The sequence below is a fragment of the Pseudochaenichthys georgianus genome, chromosome 10 (genome assembly GCF_902827115.2).
Source record: "Pseudochaenichthys georgianus chromosome 10, fPseGeo1.2, whole genome shotgun sequence".
In the NCBI taxonomy this organism is placed as follows: domain Eukaryota; kingdom Metazoa; phylum Chordata; class Actinopteri; order Perciformes; family Channichthyidae; genus Pseudochaenichthys; species Pseudochaenichthys georgianus.
This window is the reverse complement of record NC_047512.1, coordinates 26,377,885-26,390,839: the sequence shown is the minus strand read 5'-3', so window position 1 is coordinate 26,390,839 and position 12,955 is coordinate 26,377,885. Positions and strand designations below refer to the sequence as shown.

The window sequence follows — 12,955 nt, the reverse complement described above, 5'->3', positions numbered from 1 at the left end:
ACTCTGGGATGGATCGATATCGGACATTGATACCAGGAGAGGAAGGACAAATTGACATCTCTTTCTTTTCCATGTTCAAAGGAGCTTGTGTGTGAGGGTGTCGTGAGTCCTCTGTGTAAGGATACTAGTGTGTGTTTTTATGGGGGGTGGGAAGGTCCAAAGCGATCACAGAAAACAAAGGTGTGTCAGTAACTCAAACTGTAAGTGTGCAGTACACCCAGCCAGCGGCAGCAGCTCTTTTGTCTTTCCTGCACTGAATCAGATTCAATAAACAGACCTGTCTGATGAGGGCAGAGGTCACGTCTGCTGTCCATGGTTGTCCGAATGTCATGTTTTCTACCTCCTGAGCCGAGAATACTGAGCAGTCAGAAGGAAACATGTCTGCACTTCAGACCTGGGTCAGTTATTAATACAAACCCTTCCAGTTACTTTGACGTCTGTCTGAGTCTGTGGGGAGTGAACAGGGATGGAGGCCAGACTAGTCCATCTCTGAAAAATGCCACCTTTCTGATATTACTTTAATGCGAGAAAGTGAAAAAGGGATTATTGATTTCTGCTTCTGCTCGCTTTGATTTTCATTTTTGTTCCTACTTGATATACTTTAGTGATGAAAAACATGCACAGTACTCATTTGGACAGTGGGAGTCACAGCCGCAGAGAAAAAGGATGCTTTGAGTGCACGGGTGATCAGGCCTGTATGAGGGGACAGGCGGGCTGGTATGACTTTTAATTCCCATAATGAATTTCTCACTGCTTTCCATATGGCTTTTTTTTTAAAAATAATCATTCAGATAATACAAATTGTTCAATTAAAAGGTGGGGTAGGTAATTGACTTCAGGAACACTTTTTGTTATATTCCATGGAATGCTCTTAACATCCCGATAGCAATGAATAAATTAAATGCTTTGACAATAAATATATACAAACATTTCATCTGTGAAAGCCGTGGCGCTTGTAAAAAGAAAGTCCAGTTATCTACCTCGGCCCGCGCCAGATAACTGGATGGCCTACCTGCCTGTTCAGCCTTCCATCTCGTGCACAAACTTATCTCGTGCCCTCATTGGTCATGTGCGCGTTCGTGTGTGTTGGAGGAGGGGCTCTGTGAGGAAGTCTGAAGGAAGGGACAGATTTTTTTCGGTTGTGTATTTCAAATTCTAGGCGCACTCGAGCTGGTTTCTCCATTCTTATCTATCCTACCTTTAAGTACAAAATAATAATAAGAGCTTTACATCAAATGTACTGGTTTTAATTGTCTACTAAAGTATATTAAATTGTTATATTGTGGTCATATTTTCTGAAACACTATACATTTATATCAATTTTTGGTTAACCTATAAATTAAATACAATAAACAACTCAAAGTTATTTATCACATTGATACAAAAATACAAATTAAAGTCGAATATTGCCATGAAGAAGTCCCACACTAGTGATTCGCAGTCCAACACACAGGTGTTAAAATGAGTGCTCCCTTGGTGTTAACAATATAGTGGAGGCATTAATATCGTCTCAAGGTATATCACGATTCTGCTCAGCACTGTTGGTAGAAATGAGAGTTGTTATTCTGCTCAGTAGATTTAGATCTGTAGCACTATTTGTTTATATCTTGGTCAAATATAACATTATTCTGGCCCATGCCGTGGCTGTGACTCATCTTTATATTATACTGTAAGCATCTCAGAGATTTCTGTATCTGCCGCAATCCTTCTGCAGTTACTCGAGAGTCGACAATATCTAAGCTTGGTCTCCCTTCGTGAATTGAAATCGTTGGTGCAGAAACTAGGTGCTGAGGTTTTGGGGTTTTTCTCAATTGCAAAGTGTTAACTCTGATTAATATATTCATGATTTAATCACATCTTATTTATGATTAGTTCTGATTATGTGGCTTATTGAACGCATGCTATTTTGTAACGCGTTTTTATTGCAGCCCCTATTAGCCAGGACTTTGGCTGACGGAACAAGAATCATGATAAAGTTTGGCTTTTTTTTATTACTGCAACAAATAGAAGCAAATAAAGACTGTACTTTTTAAACCTTATTTAACCATGAAATGTCAACTTGCTGGTTATCATTTTGAATAACTATTCAAAACAACATTAATAGCTAATTATAAAAAGAACAACTCTTACACATGCAGTTGAAAACTAATAGCCCAATGATTACATTTCTGCGTATATTGTAATCCAATCATTTCTAATATTGAGACATCATATGCGTGTAGCTTTAAGCCCTATCAAACTATGTATTCTCCATTGTTGACGAGCCACTCATCCATCAAAGAGAAAGAGATTATCATATTGAACGGAGAACCGCAGAGCACATGTGAGAACCGTCTCCAGCAGCGACTCTTGACTCTGATGTGTCTACATGCTATTTTCATTACATTTCCGTTGGAATGAAGAGCATTAACTCGATCCGAGCTGCACTTTCATTTACATAAAGGAATGAGTATCCTTGATGAGAATCCCAATCAGTGTGAACATGCCAGCCAATGGAACAGAGGCTGGAGTCTCAGGGGCTTCTCGTTGGCTGGTCACATGTGTGCACCGTATTTACATCCGTCTTAGTACATGTAGCAAACAAGCATGGACCAGTGCAGAGCCCGAGTGGAGACGACCCCTTGGAGTCAGAAAGGACATTTCTCAAAGTTCCTTCTAGAGAAGCTGGCTACTTTCAGCAAGTGATTTGTCACTGTTACACTGGGTATAAATTGTCAATCAATTTTTGTCAACTTGGGTATGTCTCCAAACTCCTCATTTCTCACTCCTCAAGGCGAGATGTTGATATCGGGCAGCTTCTGGTGTGACAGAAGTCCTGGTTGCTTGGCAACAGGTACGAGTTTAGAGTCCGGTGTGACTGTGACGACCAGAGTGAGAGGACAGCCTGACAACCCGGGCACACACACACACACACACACACACACACACACACACACACACACACACACACACACACACACACACACACACACACACACACACACACACACACACACACACACACACACACACACACACACACACACACACACACACACACACACACCACACAACACACACACACACACACACACACACACACACACACACACACACACACACACCACACACACACACACACACACACACACACACCACACACACCACACACACACACACACAACACACACACACACACACACACACACACACACACACACACACACACACACACACACACACACACACACACACACACCACAGACACACACTTCTTGCAGGAAAAGGGGATTAGAAGGAGCCATCAGTAAACTCCTGAGGGAAGTGCTGACATTAAACAGCACAAGCGTTTGAGGGATCGATGTGGGTACCTTGGAGCCGCCATTCCTCTGGACAACCACGTGTCCTTGGTAACGGCCCCACACGACACATTCATCTTCGAAGGCGGCGTACCACAGAGCGAGGTGGAGAGCTGCGAAGAGTCCTTGGACCTTCACAGGGTTCCTACAGACGAAGCCCCTCGCTGCTGCCAGATTTGTTTAATAGACAAATAAACTCTGACTTTACCGCTTCATAACAACACAACAAACGGTCCATCATCATTAAATGTTGGCGCAGCAACATTACATCGGTAATGTGATGTTCCCAATAAATCTGCTGTTTATGGGGCACAGCGTGGTCTTTAGCTCGTGAATAAACGCGATTCATACTCATCGTATTGAAGTAGGCCGCCGACTCCACAAGGTTCACCCTTTACGATGATTGCCACAAATTACATGTATATTATACAATCCGTGCATTTACATGCACCTCCAGACAAAGGTTACTGAGGGGAAGCAGGTCACACAGTAATCAGAGAACGTTCTGTCGTACCATGTTCCTGCAGCAGGTCAGAAAGAGAGACACTGCCTCTTCTCCTAGCCTCTGTGTGGAGCAGAACGTGAAGTGAGAAGACCGGCAGAGAGGAACCTTCCCTCACAGCGTGAATATTTCTGAATCTTAAAAATGGTTAATGTTCAGACATTAAAACAGTCCGAGTCAGACTTCTAAAGGTTATCGTCTATTAAAGTTTGGAGGGATTTTAAAAACAAGAATTTAAGCAGTCACCTTTAGTTAACTAATAAATTAGTGGATAGACAGAAACATAATTGCAAACTATATTGATTTTGATCGATTAATCCTGCTGGAATAACGGCAGAAAGCGCTGTTGTCAGCCTCTCAAACATGGAGATGTCCTGCTTTTCTCTGTTTTATATCGTATTAAACGAACATTTCATTGTTGAATCCAAGACATAATTAATCAAAAGCGAAAACAATTGACAGATCTCGCTGTGCACGGTGGCATCACACCTTGTCGTCCTATACATATGCACGTATAAAGAGCTGATTACACAAATACATGGCATTTAGGTTGGAGGGTTTTAGGAGAAGCAGGCTGCTGCAATACAAGAAATGTACGTGCCAACAGAAACGTTATATAATAGTGTTTTACTTTGCTTGTGTGACATGTGCCAAGCTTTTACGTGTGGGGAATAGACTTGAACTATTATTTAAAATGTTCACTAGATAAAATCTCTTTCTCCCCACAAGAATTGTTGATATTGGCAACACTTCATTTGAACACCCCCCACATCCACAGAGAGTAACAGAGCAGAACAGTAATTGAAACAACACAAGTAGGAACATCGCATTATGAATCGGTCTTATTGTATCAGTGTTGACTCACTGACAGTCTCCTCTTAATGATCCAAATCCACAAGTGCTCCCTTACAGCATGTGTTCACTTGCTATTCACCAAACAGGAACTCAAATGAACTCTGTATACTCTTTTAACAAGAGGCTTATTCCAAAATGACCCTAGCATTAAAGGCTGGGCCTAATACAACACACATGAACACAGCCACATTTGACTCTTCTGTTGTTAAAGAAAAAGGCGTCTGTACCCGGGGGAATTTAGGATCAAATCACTCCCCATGCCTCAAAGTTAATCACGCAGCAGAGATGATACACTTTACATGAATTGTTTAAGAGAAAAAGCTAGCATAAACAGCGATGAAATCCTCAGTATGGGACAATATTTGTGTTCATCTGTTAAATGAATCCGATATTCTGACCTATGAGAGCGGCAGATTGAATAAAAATGTAAGTGTTAGTTCCCTCTGTGACATTTTACAATAACTTCCCACATTCAGTGCGCTGCTACATTTTTTATTCTGAACCCTGAAGACCAGATGAAGAACATGTTGGTACAATAAGTTCTTTATCTACAAACAAAGATGCCAAGTGTGCATATGAGTTGATACACCCCTGCTTACATTTCCCTTCAGACGTTGCTGCGTTACACCTTTCCATCTCTTTTTGTGTATGTGTGTGCACACGCTGATGGCTGTGTGTTTTTGTTTTTGTGTAGTCCTCCTTTATGTCCATTATCTTTATCATGCATGTGTGATGTTAGGCAAGAAATCAGAGTGTGCAACTGCTTGTGTGTCTGTGTGTGTGTCTGTGTGCGTGTCTGAGATGTCCCCGTCTTTCCAACGTCTCTCGTTCCCAATCAGTTGTCAGGCTGTGAATAGGAGGTTTGAATTTGCAGATTGCTGCTGAATCACAGCACATCGGTGTCATACATGTTTATGACACCGATGACGGAGGCGGGGAATTGCAGCAGAGCAGAGAGAAAAACAAACAGGTCTCCAAGGTGATTGAGAAGATTTCTGAGACTGAAACCAATGTGCTTATTATGAGAATGGCAGGATAAATATGCTGGAGGATGAGCCAAGAGCCTGATGGAGCACAGTAATCACTGGCAAATTGCAAACCTTAGTTTCTGCACGCAAACACTTTGCATAATATATCTATGGAGCTGCACATTTCCCATCTGCAAACAGCATCTGAACAGTTACAATGTCTAAATGAAGACATTAGCAGCTACATATTTTGAGATAGGAAACAGATTTGTGTTGCATGTACCTGTGGCTGGGTCGATAGTCCGCTCGATCAAGTGGTCGTCCTGGTGCACCCACTCCCCGTTGCACTTGAAGTAGATCTGTGTGGCCGGGGTGGAGCGGCAGGTCAGAGTCACCGGCTTGTTCTTCACGATGAAATTGTCCTCTGGCTCCACCAGGAAGTGCGGTAACAGGTCATTGAAGGCGGCGGGGAGCGTTGCCGTGGCGTGCTCGGAGCCTTTAGAGACGAGAAAAGGGAAAAAAAGTCAGCGATTTTCTAGAAATGCCAAATACAAAAACGCTTGTAGACGTTCAAGTTGTCATGAATGCAATGCACCAAATATCTAATGCAGAGATTTAGTGTCCTTGGCGAATTCATACATATTCATATGAAAGAGGAAGAAGAAGACGACAGATGGACAGACGGAGAAAAGAGAGACAGAAATAAGTTGGCAGTGACAGAGCTTGGCCTTGTATGCTGTATGGAGTCCAGGTCTTAACTTCAGCTCTTAATCACAGCCCTTTAACATCAGCGCTGATGGAACGCTGGCCATAAATATCGTCTCAGCGACTGGGACACTTCACAGCGTGTTATACGGCTCTTCAACCAGGAGTCTAACCGCATTAAGCAAGGCGGGGCAAGAGGCAGGGAGGGTAGAGATGAATGACAGCTGGATAGTTAGGGTTAGGTTAGCTAAATAAATAGAATATACATATAGGCTGTGCTATTCCTTGAGACATACAGGAAGAGGATAGATACATATCCACTCCGCGCCAGTAATGTAAAAACTATTAATATTCTTTACTTGAGTGAAAGTATTAGTATCACACTGTAAAAATACTCAATTTCAAGTTAAACTATTAAATCAAGAATGGTACTTTAGTAAAATTATTTAAGTACAATCTTAGTTAAAAAAATGTAAAGCAGAAGAGCAAATCTTTGGGTTTAAGAAACTGCTAAAGGGTTTTGAACAATAAGCGTCTCAGCTAAATACCTAGCAACTCATTTTCTGTTAACCCACTCATTGTTTTAGTTACTTAAATATAATGTTTCATGGTTGAGTCTATATGAAATAATACTTTCCACAGTATGTTGTGTGTCAAAATCAGAATTTCTAAAAGTAACTAGTAAATAAACCTGTAAAAATGTTACATTTGGTTTAAAAAAATACAAAAAGAGTAGAAGTAAAAATAATACAAAATGAAAATACTTGGGTAAAGTACAGTAACCTCAAATATGTATTTAAGTACAGTACTTGAGTGAATGTACTTAGTTACTTCCCACCAGTGCTGAGCGCTGATACAGGACAATGCTGCAATTTACGGCAAACTGAGAAATGTCCAAGACAAATGCTGAGTGACACAATGAAGCCGACAGCGCACATATCCCTCCTCCATGCACACAGTATCGCTCTCTAAACATATTAGCTTTGTGCGAGAGATAGCAAGAGGATGCGGACCGGAGGAGGAAGAGGGAAATAACCTCTTTACACCAACAACACTCAGGGGAGACCAGTAAATCCCAAAATAAAACCTCTTTAAAAAGGAGTGTAATATTAATTGACTGCCATTAATCCAATATGGCTGACAGACCAGGCATTAACAACCTGCTCCATCACTCCCTGTGCAGCAGGAGAGGATGGGAGTCCACATCTCTCATAATGAAACTGCAACACGAGTGCTGACCTTCCTCTCCTCCCTCTCCTCTCTTCCTCTCCTCCCTCGCCCAGCCTTCACTCATCCTTGCAGCTTGCAGATGCCCGGGTCAGGGATAATATAACGTTGCATCACAAACACCCATTTTTGGACAAAGACATTATCTGTCAGGCCCTCCCCCACTGCACATTATATTAATATCTCTCTTTCTTCTCCTCCTTTTCTTTTACCCCTGTGTGCTGAGTTGCTAATTTATCAGCATGAGATAGTGAAGCATGCCACTGCTGCTGCCGCTGAACCCCATTAATGTTTCGTGTACATGTTTAACTCTTAATGGAAACTAAATGTTCTGTGTCCAATGAACGACATACATCACTCGCTGACACTTTCCCCTTTCCCGAGCACATGTTCTCTTTTGAAACACATTTGCAGAGAAGAAAATGTTATTAATGCGGCAGCTCCCTTTTCAGGACAACACAACTGCCCGACAATATTTACTATGTATGCAAGTGTGTGTTTCTTGTCTCGTGGTGTTGAGGAAAAGGCCACAGTTCATCATGAATGGTGAGTATAATTGCTCTAACGGAGAGCCAGCACGTTGCTATTAAACAGTGTGGGCCCAGTAGGTCAGGTTGTTTGAAAGTGCGTTGGTCTTAATGACGGCGGCTCCTTATAATGGGCCGGCTTCCAGCTTTGTGACCACGGCCATTAGCCGACCGGGCCGACCCTCTCTGTTCCCGGCAGACAGAAGAAGACAGCTCACTGAAACAACGGGCGAGGCTCACCTCACACCTGCCAGGTTAATCATCACATAGAGGACGGATGATGTTGACACAGAGTGAAGTGAGCGCCACCTGAGACTCCGACGAGCGGAGAGAGGAGCGAGAGGAGCCCCTGATGATGGTAACTCACCGCTGGATGCTCATTTGCAAGGGTCACATTCAACATGACCTCTCAACTTCTGATGTGGTTTCCAATTTGTGTTTGTGTGTTTGTGTGTGTCACAAGGGGTGGGGGCTCGACTACCCTTTTAGTACATGCGCTTTAGGTTAATGAGGTTAAACACGTAAGTAAATTGTCCTTTTATGGGAGGGGATTCTAGTCACGCAGCGCTTTATATCAAACCCATAATGGAAGGCTGATGCGTTGTAAATTGGCTTAGATTATTGTCACGACATAATGTACTTCAAAGTCAACGTGCGGGCACGCGCACACAGGGAGTATCAGCCACTTAACAGCCTTGTTGCGGGTCAATGCACAAATCAAATAGACATACAGCAGGACTATGGGCACTGCATTATATTCAGCTGAATGCGATTGGCGTAGAGTCCGTTGCCAGATCATTTAGTACACACACAAGCAAGACGAAACACCTCTCCCTTGCTGATTCATCCAGTGAAGATGATTTAATTGATGCACCATGCTGGATGTGTCGCTAGGGCCCAGTACACATTGCATACGTATCAAGCATGTTCATGAAAAGAAACCAGAAGAATGGTTTTTTTAAAGACACGCATCAGGCTGGGACCTGACATGGTGTCGGCAGCTGCCGTGCTCGTGACACACACACACACACACACACACACACACACACACACACACACACACTCACACACACACACACCACACACACACACACACACACACACACACACACACACACACACACACACACCACACACACACACACACACACACACACACACACACACACACACACACACACACACACACACACACACACACACACACACACACACACCACACACACACACACACACGGACACACACGGACACACACGGACACACACGGACACACACGGACGGAGCAGCAGCTGTTAGTGAGCTGAGCCGTGATGTCCAGAGCAGATTTCCTGCTGCGCACAGACCCCATGTCTCATGTGTTTGGCTGACCACTCGTCAACTCCCAAGTCATGGGGACAAGCATGTCCACAGGACAGGAACATTAATGAAGTTGTGTTGCAGTCTAAGACTATCAAAATATGTTTAAATTAAAAACAAATGGTTTTCCTGTTGGCTCAGTATTTATATATTATACCCGACCAATGTAAAAGGCACGAAGGATCAGATTTCCACAAGTGTTGCAGCTTTGTAAACGTCTTGTGTTACCACCCATCTTCAGTCACTGACTATCACTTTCCAGGAATATGTTTTGTATGCACACAAATCTCAAGTCTCATGTTTGAAATTAAACTCTTCAGATATCCTCCCTCCTCTGCTCGTGTCAGCGGTCCCCACACTGTCTCCTTGTGTTATCTCCTTTTGTTTAAAACTTTATATTTTAATATTGGACTCCTTATTATCCACTTGGAGAACAGAATTGCTGAGTGCACCGGAGAATGAGGATGTCAGCAGGGATAAAAGCTATAGCTGGAGAGAAAATAACCTTCTTTTGTGTTTCTCCCTCATGGCACCAACACAACATGTCCCGAAGGAAAGCATCTTTGAGCAATCACTGGGCATCATTTACATCACAGTGATGAACAGCAGCCATAACAAGTGTTTTATGACACCATCAGCACTTTAATTAAATTAAAATCACTATCCGGAATATTAAACCATTTCATGTTCAGCTGCCATTAACAACAAGCCAAGTTCAATGTGTACAACCACTCTGTTGGTGGATGCTCTTACACCATTGAGTTCATGTATTGTAATCACTCCAAATGTAATGGACGTACATTAGTGTCATGGAATCAAAAGCGTTATTGTGTGGTTATTTTCAATAAGCCCATCCACCATCATATACAATGTGGAGCACTGCTGACTGATGAATGTTTGTCCACAGATGACACATATTTACTAGTATTGAGAGAATACATTTTTCAATGAGACAACCATTCTTCATTGAGACACACACACTCTTTCTCTGTCAAACATACAAAGTACACATTCATGGAGCTGAACACACACACGACGCTAAAAAAAAACATGCTCACGTACACAAAATATAGATCGCAGGCATGCAAAAAAGGAAATTGCCGCTCAAACAGCTTTGTCTTTCTCTGGATCAATGGGAGATGCAGAATTATGAATGCAGGTTTAGAGAGAAACCCTCAAAAGGACAATAGCCATGGTTATTGAGGGTGGTCCGGGAAACCACACAACACAAACACACTTGTATAGAAACGGGCTCAGAGCATTAAATAAACATGTAGGAGAGATGGCACCCATGGCATCCCAAACTTCACCCCATCACATTTGCATCAGTTGTAAAGGATGGAGAGAGGCTTAAGAGAAAGAAAAAAAAAACCAGGGAGAAAGGGACAGAAGGAGGCGGGGGCGAATAAGTCAATCAGCATCACACATGCCGCACACCACGTTATTGCAATCTGCTCCCATTTAAATGAATAGAAAATGGTCTGCTAAGCATGCACATTGATGCAGAGCTGTACATCTGTGTGCATATATTAATCCAGGACACTAATAACACGCTGCCTACACTGTTCCCTAACAAGAATATTCCCAAGATAGATGCGTTTCCTTAAGCTCGGGTCTCTTGGTCACTATTTTTTTTAAAAAATGCCATCAAAAGTCTATGACATAAATCATATCCACTCAAACAGGCAGCCCTTTGAATGATTAAATGCTGCCGAGTGAAGTCGTTAAACAAAAGAATAAAAAGTTAGAGCTGTTGTGTTGTGTAAATACGGTGCACAGCAACACCATTAATGAGCCTTGCACCTTTGAACAGGAGTTTTCACATCTGCTGATTCCGGTTTGTTGATTCTTATTTATGTTTTCCTGTCATCTATTTGAAGCGACGCCTCAGCAGGGGGTCCAAGCAGGGAAGAAACGTTCAGCCGTCTACCTTTGCCACCAGCGCCGACACCTTCGCTTTGCTCGCCTTTCAAGGCGACGCCTTCTTGAAAGGCGCATTTGCCTTGAAACCTATGACACCATTCTAAGCTCCTGTCAACGTAATGGAGCAGACATTTTTAAGAAGTGCGCTTAAGTGACAGTCTGCATGTGTGTGTGTGTGAGTGTGTGCAATGTGTGTGAATAAATGGATGAAAGTGATGTTTAACAAGATCAGCCGCTGGAAGCATGATTTGTGTGCATAACAGCAAGAGCGCTAACGCGAGACACAATCATCTTTCCCTTTTAATCGTTATTCGCTGAGACCTGTGAGTCAGAAGCCACATTCCTATTCTTAGATGCATCATTACCACTGTGTGGACGAAGAGTCTCCGGCTTCACGTTCGTCACTCGAGTGCCACAGCTGATGCTTTGTCTACATTCAGTTCCAGGTGTTTCCACAGAAGACAGATTCAAAACCCTTTTCTGAACCCCTGCTTCAATCACTGGCTCTGAATCTGCCAAAAACTCTTAATTTTGCAATGCATAATTCAGTGACAACACTACTCTGGGTATTTTACACAAATTACAAATATACCGTCCTCTTTCATGACGTATTGTAGGCCTTTCAAAATGATGTATGAGTAATAAGACACGAAGAAATACACTTTTAATCACCACAAGAGATGAAGAACTTGAATTGAAGAAATGCATAATTCACACCCAGAGCATGGCAAAGATCAAGGTTCATTTCATTTAGACATGCGCTCTTCTTTGAGTTTCAAAATAATCTATTCTCCAAAATAATATTCAAGGCAGAACACATTGAGAAACTTCAATGTCTATTTCTGAAGCGTTGGTTAGCTATTAGGTTAGCCTCTTTGTAAAAGGTCACTTCAACTAACAAAATATTCAGCCGGAAACAAAAACAGAATTGAAAGATCCCTCTGCAGGAGATGTGACATATTAATCATGAGGCTAGATAATAATGGGGAGACTCACAAAACACAGTGAGGCTTGTGCACACACTACTAGTTGATATTCAAAATGCTTTAGATTCTTCAAAGCTTCAGCTGTTGGGCGGTTCAGTGCATGTTTTTCCAAAAGAGTCACAGATTCAGACACAATTTGACTTAATAACTACACGCAATCCTCAAAGGAGCTGGAGAGAACCTGAGCTGTCGGGAGGGGCAGACGCATGTGCAGGCTTTTCCATCCAAGACACGCACACGCTCGTGGATTTGTCGTCCCCTTGCGCTTAGCCGGAAACTTGGTTATCCGCAAGCAAGTTGATTACAGAAGCGCAGGAATGGGGAGGAGCAGAAACGCAGACGGATAGGAGGCAGTTTTAAATCTGTGAAATGGATGTCAGGAAACAATAGGAAGAAGCAGGAAGTTAAAGACAAGAGACAATTTAGATTACCAAGTGAATCCTTTAATTACCGGATATGCCTGGAGCTTATACGAGAGGTTTCACACTCTGCTTTTTACAACAATTCAGACTGCAGAAAGCTGGGCGGATTGCCATAATGATCAGAAGCCATAAACCTTCAAATAAT

The 12,955-nt window shown here is 42.5% G+C and overlaps 1 protein-coding gene across 5 annotated transcripts in view; it reads right to left on the bottom strand.

The window, feature by feature from the left end:
* The window catches only part of unc5a (unc-5 netrin receptor A), a 135,734-nt gene that overhangs the window by 55,798 nt on the left and 66,981 nt on the right, over positions 1 to 12,955 (bottom strand). For all 5 annotated transcript variants that reach the window (XM_034093014.2, XM_034093015.2, XM_034093011.2 and 2 more), the window contains exon 2: positions 5,947 to 6,159. In XM_034093014.2, the coding sequence (XP_033948905.1) occupies positions 5,947 to 6,159 (213 nt within the window). The remainder of the gene's footprint in view (positions 1 to 5,946; positions 6,160 to 12,955) is intronic.